The 18,578-nt window shown below is 46.6% G+C and overlaps 1 protein-coding gene across 1 annotated transcript in view; it reads right to left on the bottom strand.

The window, feature by feature from the left end:
• Positions 1-17,310, bottom strand: part of LOC138246931 (integrin alpha-X-like) — a 138,200-nt gene extending 120,890 nt beyond the window's left edge. Inside the window, exon 1 of the mRNA XM_069201679.1 lies at positions 17,188-17,310. Coding sequence (XP_069057780.1) covers positions 17,188-17,310 — 123 coding nt within the window. The remainder of the gene's footprint in view (positions 1-17,187) is intronic.
• Between the last annotated feature and the right edge of the window lie 1,268 nt (positions 17,311-18,578).

The following is an 18,578-nucleotide window of genomic DNA, read 5'->3' as shown; positions in this document are numbered from 1 at the left end:
TGGGTGATTTTAGAAAAAATCACCACAAAGAATGTGTATGATCCTGAAAAATTAAGAAAGAAAAAAAATTTTTGGGGGATTTTTTTGCTTGATACACATAAGAGAGGACTCACTGAGGAGATTCCATGGCATAATGCCATATAAGATAGAATGTAGACACGGTCCCAGGTATGTATTTTATCTGTTTTGCTTTTTTGTATTTTATTTTATAAAGCTTTATGTGCAGGTTGCCCTGTTTGATTTTTGATTTCTATTGTGAATATTATTTTTTGTCATTGTTGGCATTATAGGTTATATCTAAGTATTTGTATTTAGTTCTAGGGAATTTTCATGATGTATATAGTAGTAGTAGTAGTAGTGTGTTTTTGTATGTAAGGTCTTTGTATTTTCTTTGTAAAATTCTTAGTTGCAGTGCACTGTCATTGGGGTTAAAGAGAACTTATTGACCAGTTTAAGATGGCCGCCGCGTTGAGGTTAGAAGGACCTGGTTTTGTAGGAAAGTACCATCTTGCCTGGCATGTTACCCCCATTTTTCACTGTATATATGTTGTTTTAGTTGTATGTGTCACTGGGACCCTGGTATCCCAGGGCCCCAGTGCTCATAAGTGTGCCTGAATGTGTTACCTGTGTAGTGACTAACTGTCTCACTGAGGCTCTGCTAATCAGAACTTCAGTGGTTATGCTCTCTCATTTCTTTCAAATTGTCACTAACAGGCTAGTGACCAATTTTACCAATTTATATTGGCTTACTGGAACACCCTTATAATTCCCAAGCATATGGTACTGAGGTACCCAGGGTATTGGGGTTCCAGGAGATCCCTATGGGCTGCAGCATTTCTTTTGCCACCCATAGGGAGCTCTGACAATTCTTACACAGGCCTGCCACTGCAGCCTGAGTGAAATAACGTCCACGTTATTTCACAGCCATTTTACACTGCACTTAAGTAACTTATAAGTCACCTATATGTCTAACCTTTACCTGGTAAAGGTTAGGTGCAAAGTTACTTAGTGTGAGGGCACCCTGGCACTAGCCAAGGTGCCCCCACATTGTTCAGGGCCAATTCCCCGGACTTTGTGAGTGCGGGGACACCATTACACGCGTGCACTACATATAGGTCACTACCTATATGTAGCTTCACAATGGTAACTCCGAATATGGCCATGTAACATGTCTATGATCATGGAATTGCCCCCTCTATGCCATCCTGGCATAGTTGGCACAATCCCATGATCCCAGTGGTCTGTAGCACAGACCCTGGTACTGCCAAACTGCCCTTCCTGGGGTTTCACTGCAGCTGCTGCTGCCAACCCCTCAGACAGGCATCTGCCCTCATGGGGTCCAGCCAGGCCTGGCCCAGGATGGCAGAACAAAGAACTTCCTCTGAGAGAGGGTGTTACACCCTCTCCCTTTGGAAAATGGTGTGAAGGCAGTGGAGGAGTAGCCTCCCCCAGCCTCTGGAAATGCTTTCTTGGGCACAGATGTGCCCAATTCTGCATAAGCCAGTCTACACCAGTTCAGGGGACCCCTTAGCCCTGCTCTGGCGCGAAACTGGACAAAGGAAAGGGGAATGACCACTCCCCTGACCTGCACCTCCCATGGGAGGTGTCCAGAGCTCCTCCAGTGTGCTCCAGACCTCTGCCATCTTGGAAACAGAGGTGCTGCTGGCACACTGGACTGCTCTGAGTGGCCAGTGCCACCAGGTGACGTCAGAGACTCCTTGTGATAGGCTCCTTCAGGTGTTGCTAGCCTATCCTCTCTCCTAGGTAGCCAAACCCTCTTTTCTGGCTATTTAGGGTCTCTGTCTCTGGGGAAACTTTAGATAACGAATGCAAGAGCTCATCCGAGTTCCTCTGCATCTCTCTCTTCACCTTCTGCCAAGGAATCGACTGCTGACCGCGCTGGAAGCCTGCAAACCTGCAACATAGTAGCAAAGACGACTACTGCAACTCTGTAACGCTGATCCTGCCGCCTTCTCGACTGTTTTCCTGGTGGTGCATGCTGTGGGGGTAGTCTGCCTCCTCTCTGCACTAGAAGCTCCGAAGAAATCTCCCGTGGGTCGACGGAATCTTCCCCCTGCAACCGCAGGCACCAAAAAGCTGCATTACCGGTCCCTTGGGTCTCCTCTCAGCACGACGAGCGAGGTCCCTCGAATCCAGCAACTCTGTCCAAGTGACTCCCACAGTCCAGTGACTCTTCAGTCCAAGTTTGGTGGAGGTAAGTCCTTGCCTCACCTCGCTAGACTGCATTGCTGGGAACCGTGACTTTTGCAGCTACTCCGGCCCCTGTGCACTTCCGGCGGAAATCCTTTGTGCACAGCCAAGCCTGGATCCACGGCACTCTAACCTGCCTTGCACGACCTCCTAAGTTGTTCTCCGGCGACGTGGGACTCCTTTGTGTAACTTCGGGTGAGCACCATTTCACACATCCTCGTAGTGCCTGTTTCTGGCACTTTTCCGGGTGCTACCTGCTGCTAAGAGGGCTCCTTGTCTTGCTCGACATCCCCTCTACCTCCTGGTCCAATTTGCGACCTCCTGGTCCCTCCTGGGCCACAGCAGCGTCCAAAAATCCTAACCGCACGATTTGCAGCTAGCAAGGCTTGTTGGCGTTCTTTCAGCGGGAAAGCACTTCTGCACAACTTTCCACGGCAAGAGGGATCCGTCCACCAAAGGGGAAGTCTCTAGCCCTTTTCGTTCCTGCAGAAACCTCAGCTTCTTCTGTCCAGTAGAAGCTTCTTTGCACCCACAGCTGGCATTTCCTGGGCATCTGCCCATCTCCGACTTACTTGTGACTTTTGGACTTGGTCCCCTTGTTCCACAGGTACCCAAGATTGGAAATCCATCGTTGTTGCATTGTTGGTTTGTGTCTTTCCTGCATTATTCCTCTAACACGACTTCTTTATCCTTAGGGGAACTTTAGTGCACTTTGCACTCACTTTTCAGGGTCTTGGGGAGGGTTATTTTTCTAACTCTCACTATTTTCTAATAGTCCCAGCGACCCTCTACAAGGTCACATAGGTTTGGGGTCCATTCGTGGTTCGCATTCCACTTTTGGAGTACATGGTTTGTGTTGCCCCTATCCCTATGTGTCCCCATTGCATCCTATTGTAACTATACATTGTTTGCACTGTTTTCTAAGACTATACTGCATATTTTTGCTATTGTGTATATATATCTTGTGTATATTTCCTATCCTCTCACTGAGGGTACACTCTGAGATACTTTGGCATATTGTCATAAAAATAAAGTACCTTTATTTTTAGTATAACTGTGTATTGTGTTTTCTTATGATATTGTGCATATGACACTAAGTGGTACTGTAGTAGCTTCACACGTCTCCTAGTTCAGCCTAAGCTGCTCTGCTAAGCTACCATTATCTATCAGCTTAAGCTGCTAGACACCCTATACACTAATAAGGGATAACTGGGCCTGGTGCAAGGTGCAAGTACCCGTTGGTACTCACTACAAGCCAGTCCAGCCTCCTACAATGGTTGTGCAGCGGTGGGATAAGTGCTTTGAGACTACTTACCACTCTTGTCATTGTACTTTTCATAAGAGAAAAATATACAAAACAAGTTCAGTGTATATACACATAACCAAAAAGTTTTGCATTTCCTCTTTTCACTCTTTTCTAAGTGCTGAAAAGTACTCCTAAACTTTCTAAAAAGTTCTAAAAAGTTTTAAAAGTTTTTTTTCTGTCTTTCTAAAAAGTTCTGAAAACTTTTTTTTCTTTGTGTATCACTTTAACTCTCTCTAAAAATGTCTGGCACAGGCCAAAATGTTGATCTGTCCAAACTTGCATATGATCACCTTAGCTGGAAAGGAGCAAGGAGTCTCTGCATAGAGAGAGGTTTGAGTGTAGGGAAGAATCCTTCCTTGGAACTGTTACTTAACATGCTTAGAGAACAAGATAAGGCTAAAAGTGCCCCATCTGTTGAAAAAGTAGCTAATGGTTCCCAATCTGATCCAGGGACTCCCCCAGGAAAAAGTTCAGGAAAGAAACTTCCTAGCCTGCCCATTACTAGACAGTCTAGCATAGTTGGTAATGATGAAGAGCCACACCATACAAATAGTGTTGTCTCACATCATAGCAAAAGCATTTATTCTCACCACAGTGGTACTGATGTTTCTGTTAGCCAAGCTGTTAGGGTGCCCTCTGTAAGGGACAGGTCTCCTTGTGTTCATTCCCATCATACCTCTGTATCTAGGAATGTCCCTCCCACCAACCCTGATGACAGATTGTTAGAGAGGGAACTCAATAAGTTGAGGGTGGAACAAACCAGACTGAAGCTTAAAAAGCAACAGCTGGATTTGGATAGACAGTCATTAGAATTAGAGAAGGAAAGACAGAAGTTGGGTTTAGAAACCCATGGTGGCAGCAGCAGTATTCCCCATAGTCATCCTGCAAAAGAGCATGATTCCAGGAATCTGCACAAGATAGTTCCCCCTTATAAGGAGGGGGATGACATTAACAAGTGGTTTGCTGCACTTGAGAGGGCCTGTGTTGTACAGGATGTCCCTCAAAGGCAGTGGGCTGCTATCCTATGGCTATCATTTAGTGGAAAAGGTAGGGATAGGCTGCTTACTGTGAAAGAAAGTGATGCCAATAATTTTACAGTTCTTAAGAAGGCACTCCTGGATGGTTATGGCTTAACCACTGAACAATACAGGATAAAGTTCAGAGAGACCAAAAAGGAGTCTTCACAAGACTGGGTTGATTTCATTGACCATTCAGTGAAGGCCTTGGAGGGGTGGTTACATGGCAGTAAAGTTACTGATTATGACAGCCTGTATAACTTGATCCTGAGAGAGCATATTCTTAATAATTGTGTGTCTGATTTGTTGCACCAGTACTTGGTGGACTCTGATCTGACCTCTCCCCAAGAATTGGGAAAGAAGGCAGACAAATGGGTCAGAACAAGGGTGAACAGAAAAGTTCATACAGGGGGTGACAAAGATGGCAACAAAAAGAAGGATGGTAAGTCTTCTGACAAGGGTGGGGACAAATCTAAAAATGAGTCTTCATCAGGCCCACAAAAACACTCTGGTGGGGGTGGTGGGTCCAAATCCTCCTTTAATCAAAACAAAGAAAATAAACCATGGTGCTATTTATGTAAAGTAAAAGGCCATTGGACAACAGATCCCAGTTGTCCAAAGAAAAGCACCAAGCCTCCTACCACTACAACCCCTACTGCTACACCTAGTGTCCCTACTAATAGCAGTGGTGGTGGGAGCAAACCTACTAATAGCCAATCCAAGGGAGTAGCTGGGCTCACTATTGGTAACTTAGTTGGGGTTGGCCTTGTTAGGGAGGCCACAGAGGCTGTGTTAGTCTCTGAGGGGGCTATTGATTTAGCCACCTTAGTTGCTTGTCCCCTTAATATGGATAAGTACAAGCAACTACCCCTAATAAATGGTGTTGAGGTTCAGGCCTACAGGGACACTGGAGCCAGTGTGACTATGGTCACAGAGAAACTGGTCCACCCTGAACAACACCTACTTGGTCACCAGTACCAAGTAACCGATGCTCACAACAACACACTTAGCCACCCCATGGCTGTTGTAAATCTCAACTGGGGGGGGGGGGTTTCTGGTCCAAAGAAAGTTGTGGTAGCCACAGATTTACCTGTAGACTGTCTACTAGGAAATGATTTGGAGACATCAGCTTGGTCAGATGTGGAGTTGGAGGCCCATGCAGCAATGCTGGGCATCCCAGGGCATATTTTTGCTTTAACCAGGGCTCAGGCCAAAAAGCAAAAAGGACAGGGAAGCTTGGATCCTGGAACAATGGACCAAGTGCTCCCTAAAGCTAGGGCTAGTAGAAGCAAACCACTTCCTACTATCCCTCCCTCTACAGTGGATTCTACTTCTGAGGAAGAAGAATTTCCACCCTGTGCAGAACCTACACCAGAGGAGCTGGAAGCAGACACTGCTGAGCTTTTGGGTGAAGGGGGGCCTGCCAGGGAGGAGCTGAGTGTGGCACCGCAAACCTGTCCCACACTAGAGGGTCTAAGACAGCAAGCTGTCAAACAGGCTAATGGGGATGTCAGTGACTCTCACAGAGTTTACTGGGAGGACAACCTCTTGTACACTGAAGCAAGGGATCCTAAACCTGGGACTGCCAGGAGATTAGTGATTCCTCAGGAGTACAGAAAGTTCCTCCTAACTCTTGCCCACGACATTCCCCTAGCTGGACACCTGGGACAAATGAAAACTTGGGACAGACTGGTCCCCTTGTTTCATTGGCCTAGGATGTCTGAGGACACAAAAGAATTTTGTAAGTCCTGTGAAACCTGTCAAGCCAGTGGCAAGACAGGTGGCACTCCAAAGGCACCCCTTATCCCACTGCCTGTGGTTGGGGTTCCCTTTGAGAGGGTAGGGGTTGACATAGTTGGCCCCCTTGACCCTCCTACTGCTTCAGGCAATAGGTTTATCTTGGTGGTAGTGGACCATGCCACAAGATATCCTGAAGCAATTCCTTTAAGGACCACTACAGCACCTGCAGTGGCAAAGGCCCTCCTGGGAATATTTTCTAGGGTGGGCTTCCCAAAGGAAGTAGTATCAGACAGAGGAAGCAATTTCATGTCTGCATACTTAAAGGCCATGTGGAAGGAGTGTGGTGTAACTTACAAGTTCACTACACCCTATCATCCACAAACAAATGGACTGGTGGAGAGATTTAATAAAACTCTCAAAGGCATGATTATGGGTCTCCCTGAAAAACTACGCAGGAGATGGGATATCCTGTTACCATGCCTCCTTTTTGCCTACAGGGAGGTACCCCAGAAAGGAGTGGGCTTCAGCCCCTTTGAACTCCTCTTTGGTCACCCTGTTAGGGGTCCACTAACACTTGTCAAGGAGGGTTGGGAACAACCTTTAAAAGCTCCAAAGCAAGATATTGTGGATTATGTACTTGGCCTCAGATCAAGGATGGCTGAGTATATGAAAAAGGCCAGTAAAAACCTTCAGGCCAGCCAAGAGCTCCAGAAGCAATGGCATGACCAGAAGGCTGTTTTGGTTCAGTACAAACCAGGGCAGAAAGTGTGGGTCTTGGAGCCTGTGGCCCCAAGAGCACTCCAAGATAAATGGAGTGGACCCCACACAATTGTTGAGAAAAAGGGTGAAGTCACCTATTTAGTTGACTTAGGCACTGCCAGGAGTCCCCTTAGGGTGCTCCATGTCAACCGCCTAAAACCCTACTATGACAGGGCTGATCTCACCCTGCTCATGGCAACTGATGAGGGACAGGAAGAAGACAGTGATCCTCTACCTGATCTCTTCTCTTCCACAGAACAAGATGCTCTTGTCGAAGGTGTAGTTTTGGCTGATTGTCTTACTGCTGAGCAGATAGACCATTGCATAAATCTCCTAGATCAATTCTCTGAACTCTTCTCTACTGTGCCAGGTACCACTTCTTGGTGTGAGCACACTATAGATACTGGAGACAGTTTACCTGTCAAAAGTAAGATCTATAGGCAGCCTGACCATGTCAGGGACTGCATAAAGCAAGAGGTGCAGAAAATGTTAGAACTAGGAGTGGTTGAGCACTCTGAAAGTCCATGGGCTTCTCCTGTGGTACTTGTACCAAAACCCCATTCCAAAGATGGAAAGAAGGAAATGTGGTTTTGTGTAGACTATAGAGGTCTCAACCTGGTAACCAAAACTGATGCTCACCCTATACCCAGGGCAGATGAGCTCATAGATACACTGGCATCTGCCAAGTATCTAAGCACTTTTGATTTGACTGCAGGGTATTGGCAGATCAAACTGTCAGAAGATGCTAAACCTAAAACTGCATTTTCAACCATTGGAGGCCATTACCAATTTACAGTAATGCCTTTTGGTTTGAAGAATGCACCTGCCACTTTTCAAAGGTTGGTGAACACAGTCCTGCAAGGGCTGGAGGCTTTCAGTGCAGCATATTTGGACGATATAGCTGTCTTTAGCTCCAGCTGGGATGATCACCTGGTCCACCTATGGAAAGTTTTGGAGGCCCTGCAAAAGGCAGGCCTCACTATCAAGGCTTCAAAGTGCCAGATAGGGCAGGGTAAGGTGGTTTATCTGGGACACCTTGTTGGTGGGGAACAGATTGCACCACTTCAGGGGAAAATCCAAACAATTATTGATTGGGTTCCCCCTACCACTCAGACTCAGGTGAGAGCCTTCCTAGGCCTCACTGGGTATTACAGGAGGTTCATTAAGAACTATGGCTCCATTGCAGCCCCTCTTAATGACCTCACATCCAAGAAAATGCCTAAAAAGGTATTATGGACAGCAAACTGTCAGAAAGCTTTTGAGGAGCTGAAGCAGGCCATGTGCTCTGCACCTGTCCTGAAAAGCCCTTGTTACTCTAAAAAATTCTATGTCCAAACTGATGCATCTGAATTAGGAGTAGGGGCAGTCCTATCACAACTTAATTCTGAGGGCCAGGATCAACCTGTTGCTTTTATTAGTAGGAGGTTGACCCCTAGAGAAAAGCGTTGGTCTGCCATAGAGAGGGAGGCCTTTGCTGTGGTCTGGGCTCTGAAGAAGTTGAGGCCATACCTGTTTGGCACTCACTTCATTGTTCAGACAGACCACAAACCTCTACTTTGGCTAAAACAAAGGAAAGGTGAAAATCCTAAATTATTGAGGTGGTCCATATCCCTACAGGGAATGGACTATACAGTGGAACATAGACCTGGGAGTAGCCACTCCAATGCAGATGGACTCTCCAGATATTTCCACTTAGACAATGAAGACTCATCTGGTCATGACTAGTCTTATTGTCCTTCGTTTGGGGGGGGGTTGTGTAGGAAAGTACCATCTTGCCTGGCATGTTACCCCCATTTTTCACTGTATATATGTTGTTTTAGTTGTATGTGTCACTGGGACCCTGGTATCCCAGGGCCCCAGTGCTCATAAGTGTGCCTGAATGTGTTACCTGTGTAGTGACTAACTGTCTCACTGAGGCTCTGCTAATCAGAACCTCAGTGGTTATGCTCTCTCATTTCTTTCAAATTGTCACTAACAGGCTAGTGACCAATTTTACCAATTTACATTGGCTTACTGGAACACCCTTATAATTCCCTAGTATATGGTACTGAGGTACGCAGGGTATTGGGGATCCAGGAGATCCCTATGGGCTGCAGCATTTCTTTTGCCACCCATAGGGAGCTCTGACAATTCTTACACAGGCCTGCCACTGCAGCCTGAGTGAAATAACGTCCACGTTATTTCACAGCCATTTTACACTGCACTTAAGTAACTTATAAGTCACCTATATGTCTAACCTTTACCTGGTAAAGGTTAGGTGAAAAGTTACTTAGTGTGAGGGCACCCTGGCACTAGCCAAGGTGCCCCCACATTGTTCAGGGCCAATTCCCCGGACTTTGTGAGTGCGGGGACACGCGTGCACTACATATAGGTCACTACCTATATGTAGCTTCACAATGGTAACTCCGAATATGGCCATGTAACATGTCTATGATCATGGAATTGCCCCCTCTATGCCATCCTGGCATAGTTGGCACAATCCCATGATCCCAGTGGTCTGTAGCACAGACCCTGGTACTGCCAAACTGCCCTTCCTGGGGTTTCACTGCAGCTGCTGCTGCTGCCAACCCCTCAGACAGGCATCTGCCCTCCTGGGGTCCAGCCAGGCCTGGCCCAGGATGGCAGAACAAAGAACTTCCTCTGAGAGAGGGTGTTACACCCTCTCCCTTTGGAAAATGGTGTGAAGGCAGGGGAGGAGTAGCCTCCCCCAGCCTCTGGAAATGCTTTCTTGGGCACAGATGTGCCCAATTCTGCATAAGCCAGTCTACACCGGTTCAGGGGACCCCTTAGCCCTGCTCTGGCGCGAAACTGGACAAAGGAAAGGGGAGTGACCACTCCCCTGACCTGCACCTCCAATGGGAGGTGTCCAGAGCTCCTCCAGTGTGCTCCAGACCTCTGCCATCTTGGAAACAGAGGTGCTGCTGGCACACTGGACTGCTCTGAGTGGCCAGTGCCACCAGGTGACGTCAGAGACTCCTTGTGATAGGCTTCTTCAGGTGTTGCTAGCCTATCCTCTCTCCTAGGTAGCCAAACCCTCTTTTCTGGCTATTTAGGGTCTCTGTCTCTGGGGAAACTTTAGATAACGAATGCAAGAGCTCATCCGAGTTCCTCTGCATCTCTCTCTTCACCTTCTGCCAAGGAATCGACTGCTGACCGCGCTGGAAGCCTGCAAACCTGCAACATAGTAGCAAAGACGACTACTGCAACGCTGTAACGCTGATCCTGCCGCCTTCTCGACTGTTTTCCTGGTGGTGCATGCTGTGGGGGTAGTCTGCCTCCTCTCTGCACTAGAAGCTCCGAAGAAATCTCCTGTGGGTCGACGGAATCTTCCCCCTGCAACCGCAGGCACCAAAAAGCTGCATTACCGGTCCCTTGGGTCTCCTCTCAGCACGACGAGCGAGGTCCCTCGAATCCAGCAACTCTGTCCAAGTGACTCCCACAGTCCAGTGACTCTTCAGTCCAAGTTTGGTGGAGGTAAGTCCTTGCCTCACCTCGCTAGACTGCATTGCTGGGAACCGCGACTTTTGCAGCTACTCCGGCCCCTGTGCACTTCCGGCGGAAATCCTTTGTGCACAGCCAAGCCTGGGTCCACGGCACTCTAACTTGCATTGCACGACCTCCTAAGTTGTTCTCCGGCGACGTGGGACTCCTTTGTGTAACTTCGGGTGAGCACCATTTCACGCATCCTCATAGTGCCTGTTTCTGGCACTTGTCCGGGTGCTACCTGCTGCTAAGAGGGCTCCTTGTCTTGCCCAATGTCTCCTCTACCTCCTGGTCCAATTTGCGACCTCTTGGTCCCTCCTGGGCCACAGCAGTATCCAAAAACGCTAACCGCACAATTTGCAGCTACCAAGGCTTGTTGGCATTCTTTCGGCGGGAAAACACTTCTGCACGACTCTCCACGGCGAGAGGGATACGTCCACCAAAGGGGAAGTCTCTAGCCCTTTTCGTTCCTGCAGAAACTTCAGCTTCTTCTGTCCAGTAGAAGCTTCTTTGCACCCACAGCTGGCATTTCCTGGGCATCTGCCCATCTCCGACTTACTTGTGACTTTTGGACTTGGTCCCCTTGTTCCACAGGTACCCAAGATTGGAAATTCATCGTTGTTGCATTGTTGGTTTGTGTCTTTCCTGCATTATTCCTCTAACACGACTTCTTTATCCTTAGGGGAACTTTAGTGCACTTTGCACTCACTTTTCAGGGTCTTGGGGAAAGTTATTTTTCTAACTCTCACTATTTTCTAATAGTCCCAGCGACCCTCTACAAGGTCACATAGGTTTGGGGTCCATTCGTGGTTCGCATTCCACTTTTGGAGTATATGGTTTGTGTTGCCCCTATCCCTATGTGTCCCCATTGCATCCTATTGTAACTATACATTGTTTGCACTGTTTTCTAAGACTATACTGCATATTTTTGCTATTGTGTATATATATCTTGTGTATATTTCCTATCCTCTCACTGAGGGTACACTCTGAGATACTTTGGCATATTGTCATAAAAATAAAGTACCTTTATTTTTAGTATAACTGTGTATTGTGTTTTCTTATGATATTGTGCATATGACACTAAGTGGTACTGTAGTAGCTTCACACGTCTCCTAGTTCAGCCTAAGCTGCTCTGCTAAGCTACCATTATCTATCAGCCTAAGCTGCTAGACACCCTATACACTAATAAGGGATAACTGGGCCTGGTGCAAGGTGCAAGTACCCCTTGGTACTCACTACAAGCCAGTCCAGCCTCCTACAGGTTTGCTTCCAGTCCTTCTTCTCTTTCGATAAACGCTTGAGCTGACCGCTTTTACACGGCAGTGTTTAAATATTCGAGCAACACGAACGACGCGTTTATTTCAAGTCGTCCAAATCTGTATCTCCCGGATCACCCCCGTATTTAATCAAGTACTGGTAAGTGTGTGATGGAGATTCTGTTGGCATTTGGTTTTGATTTATTTGTAGCGTATTAAGCGTTGAATGCTGAATTACTCTGTTGATTAGGTGTTTGTTTTTTCGTTGTAGCGTTTACGGAAAGGCATGACGGAGGATTGAATAACCGTTTGAGTTACTGGGCTACAGTTGACCATAATATGAAGTTGCTTTTGGCATTTACGCCGTTGTAGGTTATTTTTAATTTATATTTTTTTGTCTTCACTGGGTGTTGGTATTGTTTATATTCTGATGCTTTTTCTCGACACTTTTTTCACGACGTGGGCTGTGAGTGTGAATAGAACTTGAGTTTACAAACATTTTTTAGATTACTTTGATGGTGTAATTCACACACCTATATTTATTTGCATTAGATATCATATGGCGAAGGAGACCCCATGTTTCATAGACTTCTGAATGCCCTGAGGAAGGTGGAGTCAATCGATTTGAATACATTGTTGGTGTATATCCACCGAAACGCACGTTGGCGATTTTGATGTGCCAAATTGGATGGGACAATTCCGAATCAGAAAAGACACGTGACGATTTTTGGAAGTTTCTTTTTGATTAATTCAATAGGACATTTGATAGAAGGAACTATATTTTGGAATCTATTTAAAATGTATCATGACAATTGAGAGAGAGAGCGGACTGTTCTCCCATAAATAAGTTATCAAAATTGGCGCTACATCTCTATGAACTCATATATAATTTTGAGAGCTTATTTTGGTATAATCTGTGATATGAGTGAGAGAGAGAGCGGATTGTTCTCCCATATATAATTTATTAAAATTGGAGTAACATCTTTATGAATTCATATATAATTTTGAGTGCTTATTTTGTTACAATCTGTGACATGTCTGTTATTTGCTAAATGGTGAAATTGTTTGGTGGGGTTAATTTGTTTATTGTTCTTTCTTGTTCTGTCTTGAGATTTGTTTTTTGATATTGTCTGAGTCCATTTGTGTGGTATATGTTGTCTCTGTCCATGTTGTGGTCTCCTTTGTGTCTTGGTCCTATGTTGGCTTGTTTTTTATACAGAGGGATGATTTGTATATAGTAATGATTTCTATTTTGGATACAAAGTATGATATTATTGCATTTATTATGAATACATTTATTGATGTCCGATAATACTATCCTTTATGATTCTCTTTTCTCCTTTTTTGCATATGATTTAATGTAAGAGAGGGATGTTGTTATACCTTTGGTAGATTACCCTTAATCTCTCTCTTTATTGATTTAGGGGCCCTGTTTTCTCCTTGGTCTGTGACAGCCCTGAACCCAGGGCTGGATGGCTGATTATGATCCCACTTTACATCAGCCTTTCCATGGTGGGGACTCTGCCATGAAAAGGCTGTCAGAAAGGCAGTGCAGGGGGCCACATGGGGGCCCCTGCACTGCCCTTGCCATGGCATGGGCAGTGCAGGGGCTCCCCTGCCCAGTGCTCTCAGAATGCGTACTGTCTGCTTTGCAGACAGTGCCCATTTTGAGGGTGCTGGTCGACTCCCTCTGTGGTACGAGATAGCACTCAACTCCTTCAAGGAGCCGAGTGCTATCCTGTAGCACTGTTCCCAACAGTCTGACTGACAGGAACATTGTAATAGGGCAGAGAGGGTGCCACCACCATGACGGTGGCATCCTCTCCATGAGTTTGGTGGTCCTGAGTTTGGACTGCCAAACTCCTAATGAAGACTTATGCTTTAAGGGTTTGTAAAGATATAGTGGCAGGCATACATGCTCATGCAAACGTATGCCCTCACATGCAATATAGTGCACCCTGCTTTAGGGCTGCTAGGCCTGCCAGAGGGGTGACACACCTAAGGTGTATGCAGTGTTAGGGGACAGGGTACAAGTGGTGTGTGGCATGTAGAGCTTGCAACTGTTAAACACACCTTGTCATTCACTAGCAATGGTAGTCTGCATGAGGCTGTTGTTGGGTCACTCAGAGTGCACCATTTGGTGCTGTAGCTATGGGGGTCCTCTTCAGTAACAAATGCCTTAGCTACCATTTACTAGGGACTTACAACGGTAGTCGAAATGCCAATGCTTGGTACAGTTTTAGGGGAAAAAGATCTGGCCCTGGGAACCTGGTTAACGGAACCCAGGGCACTTACAGTTCAAAACCACATAATTTTCCAGGCAAAAATTGAGGGGCTACAATGTCAAAAGAGGCCCTTTTTTACACTAACCCTGCAAACGAAAGGGAATGAAACTACCCTTCTCCTGGGGAGTCTTATTGTCTAAATGGAAGAACCTGGAAAGGCCATCTGGATTGACATGGGCAGTCCCAGATCTGTGTTCTGCTTTGAAGTCCACCTATCTTCTGGTAAAGCCACCTGAGAGGCCTGTGGTCTGTCTGAACTATGAAGTGAGAGCCAAACAAGTATGGCCTCAGCTTCTTCAACATATGAAAGCAACAGGCTGGTGTTATACCTGACAGCCTTAGGGTGGTCATCCCCAACTTTTTGCCTGCCTCCCTCCACTTTTTGCATACTGTTTTTGCTGGTTTTAGGACGCTGTACACTTTACCACTGCTAACTAGTGCTAAAGTGCATATGCTCTCTCTCTTAAAACATGGTGAAATTGGTTCATCCCCAATTGGCTCACTTAATCTACTTGTCCATCCCCAGTAAAGTGCACTACATGTGCCCAGGGCTTGTAGACTAAATGCTACTAGTGGGCCTGCAGCACTGATTGTGCCACCCACATAAGTAGCCCCTTAACCATGCCTCAGGCCTGCCATTGCAAGGCCTGTGTGTGCCTGTGTGTGCAGTTTCACTGCCACTTTGACTTGGCATTTGAAAGTACTTGCCAAGCCTTAAACTCCCATTTTTCTACATATAAGTTACCCCTAAGGTAGGCCCTAGGTAACCCATAGGGCAGGGTGCTATGTAGGTAAAAGGCAGGACATATACCTGTGTAGTTTATATGTCCTGGTAGTGTAGAACTCCTAAATTTGTTTTGCACTGCTGTGAGGGCCTGCTCCTTTCATAGGCTAACATTAGGGCGACCCTCCTATACTGTTTGAGTGGTAGATTCTGATCTGAAAGAGTAACAAGGTCATATTTAGTATGGCCAGAATGGTAATACAAAACCCTGCTGACTGGTGAAGTTGGATTTAATATAACTATTTTAGAATTGCCACTTTTAGAAAGTGAGCATTTCTCTGCACTTAAATCCTTCTGTGCCGTACAATCCACATCTGGCTGGGGTTACTTGACAGCTCCCTTGTGCATTTCACTCCGACAACCCCAAACACAGGATGATTGGCTGGGAGGGGGAGGGCCTGACACTTATATTGTGGGCTGCCCTCACACAATGGACTGCCAAACCCCCTACTGGGAACCTGGCAGACAGGATGGAACTGAAAGGGGACCTTGTGCACTTCTAAGCCACTCTTTTAAGTCTCCCCAAATTCAAAGGCACCTTTGGGTTTTTAAACAGGGCCTCTGACCCTACCAACTCAGACATTTCTGGACAGGATACCACTGGTGAAGAAACTCTGAACCAGACCCTGCAACCTGCCAAGAGGAATTGCCTGGCTGCCCAAAGGACTGACCTGATTGCTTTTCTGCAAAGGACTGCTGTCCTGCTGTTGCCCTGCTGCCTTCCTGCCCTCTGGCTCTGCTGAGAAGTGCTCTCCAAGAGCTTGGATAGAGCTTGCCTCCCGTTCCTTGAAGTCTCAGGACCAAAAAGCCTTCCTCCTGCAAAGAACTCCTTGTGTGGCAAAAATTAAATGCAGGCACAGCCTGCATCGCGGTGAGAAAATCACCGCACGCGCCACAGGAATGACGCAGTCTGGCTCCCTGAGAGGAGATTGACGCAGTGCCAGCGTTGCGAAGGGAACTTTGATGCACAGCCCACTGGATCGATGCATAGCGTAGCCGGAGCGACGCAGCCTGACTTCCTGCGAGAAGAATGGACACAGCGCCTGCCGTGCGACAGAAATTTCCCTGCATCACCCACCGGATCGACGCATCTCCTGTGACTTCATCCTGCACACCCAGGATTTCTCTGCATCGTCCCCGGGACATCTGAAAACCCTGCAACCCTAAGAGGATCAAAGTCTGCTCGCTAGAAATTGAAGCAAAGCCTTCCCTGTGTGGAAAATTATTGACGCATCATCTGTGTACGCCCGGAGAAACCGACGCACACCTCCCTGTTTTCCACGCATCTCCTCCTCTGCGGTCCCTTGTGGAGAATTTGAATGCAAACCAGGTACAAGAGCAAGAGACACTTGTTGCTTTTTAAAGACTAAAGACTCCTTTTATCATTCTCTAAAGTGATATTTTAACGTGTACTTATCAAATCTTGATTGTTTTGACCTACATTTAACCAGATAAATATTAAATATTTTTCTAAACACTGTGTGGTGTATTTTTGTTGTGTTATACTGTGTTATTGCATGAGGTATTGCACAAATACTTTACACATTGCCTTCTAGGTAAAACCTGACTGCTCAATGCCAAGGTACCAGATGGTGGGCACAGGATAATTTGGATTGTGTGTGATTTACCCTGACTAGAGTGAGGGTCCTTGCTTGAACAGGGGGTAACCTGACTGCCAACCAAAGACCCAATTTCTAACAGCTGGTTATGAACCTCATTGGTGGTCTGGGCTAGGGCCACTCTTATTCCAAGTTCTGAGGCATGTGTTTGGACAATAAACTGCATGGAGTAATCTGGAGCTGTCAAGACTGGGGCAGAAGACATTGCATCTGTCAGAGTGTCAAAGGTCTTTTGACAGCTCACTGTCCAGTTAATCTTTCTGGGCATTTTCTCAGAGGTACATTCTGTGAGGGAGGGCACTTTGTAGCCACAATCCTTTAAAACCCTCCTGTAATATCCAGTTAAGCCACAGATTGCCCTGACTTGATTCTGGGTAGTTAGACCCTCCCAAGCCAGAATGGTCTGGATCTTGAACCCTAGTGGCTGGACTTGGCTTCCACCTACCTAGTTGTCCAAGTAAACAACCCTTCCTTGCCTTATCTGGTACTTACTGGCCATGTTAGTGAGGCCTGCTTTTTGCAGGGCATCAAGGACCTTTCCCAGGTGGGTCAGATGATCCTGCCAGTTGGAGCTGTAGGCAGCAATATCATCTAGATATGCTGCACTCAAGGATTCCAGCCAGGGCTTAGTTCACCAACCTCTGGAATGTGGCAAGGGCATTCTTTAATCCAAAGGGCATAACAGTAAACTGATAATGCACACTTTGGGTAGAGAATGCTGATCTCACTTTTGCTCCAGGTGTCAGTTCAATATGCCAGTATCCAGATTTAAGATCAAAGGTACTCAGATGCTTGGCTGTCCCTATTCTATCTATGAGATCATCAGCTCTTGGAACTGGGTGTACATCCATTTTTGTGACTGAGTTGAGGCCCCTGTAGTCCACACAAAACCCAATTTCCTTTTTCTCTCCATTGGAGTGAGGCTTGGGGTCTAAAACTACTTGTTGTGGGTACACTAGCACATTCAAGAAGTTGATTACAGTAAGGTGATGTTGCTTGCAAAATTCAGACTTATTTGGGTATATTCATTACATCCTTGAATATCACATCTGCGATAACCAATGCTTGTTAAATGCCTCATTTATTATAACTAATGATTGTTGATTATGCACATTGTATTCCACCTGCTCCAACTGTAACTGTCAAAACATGTGCTCTTCACAATGTGATCTGTATTGAACATGTGCCAAAATCAGGAGGATAATTGCTCATTTACTTAACAAGCAATCAACTGCCAAAAGGTACATGTAGACATTTGATTCTTTAAGGATGCTTGGGAGTCTGAGGCCTTGCTTGGCTTTGTACCCATTGTTTTGCTCACCTGTTTCCAGTCAAGTCACGCCTGCCTCCAGTCGAGTTCCAGTGCAAGTCAAGTTCCTTGTTCTCCAGCCTGCCTCCAGTCAAGTTCCAGTGTTCCTCGTTCTCCTACCAGCTTCCAACATTTCTTGTCCTTCGGACAGCCTCCAGTCGAGTTCTGGCGATCCTCGCCCTCCAGTTGGCTTCCTTCAGAGTCCTGGCTCTCCACTCCCATCTTCTGCTGATGATCCCGTATTTCCTGTAAAAGAGAGAAAATAATAAAGGTGAAAAAACCCAGTATACGTTCTTCTGAAATTTTCAAGCAAGTAACTGTTACGAACTGCGCTGGACTTCTCACTACTGGATACCGGGTTGGCGAATACACCAAGGGGGTCATTCCAACCCTGGCGGTCGGTGATAAAGCGGCGGCCAACCCGCCAACAGGCTGGCGGTCCAAAAAATGGAATTCCGACCCTGGCGGGAACCGCCAACAGAGCCCGCCACTTTAACACTCTGACCGCCACAGCGGGACAAACAAACAGCGCAGCGGTCACCGCCAACAGACAGGCGGGAGACAATGTACTGCCCACACTATCACGACCCACCAATCCGCCACCTTTTCCAGGGCGGTTGCCCCGCCAATAAAAGCACGTCGGAAACAGACTTTTCGAACGGAAAACGCTCACCTCTACACACTCCACGAGGAATCTGGACAGCATGGAACCGGAACTACACATCCTCCCAGCCATTGTCTTCCTGCTCCTCTACCAGGAGCACGAACGCCGGTGCAGACGACAATGGTGAGTACTGCACCTACGACACA

The sequence above is a fragment of the Pleurodeles waltl genome, chromosome 7, assembly GCF_031143425.1.
Source record: "Pleurodeles waltl isolate 20211129_DDA chromosome 7, aPleWal1.hap1.20221129, whole genome shotgun sequence".
NCBI classification, from domain to species: Eukaryota; Metazoa; Chordata; class Amphibia; order Caudata; family Salamandridae; genus Pleurodeles; species Pleurodeles waltl.
This window is presented reverse-complemented; position numbering and strand designations above follow the sequence as displayed.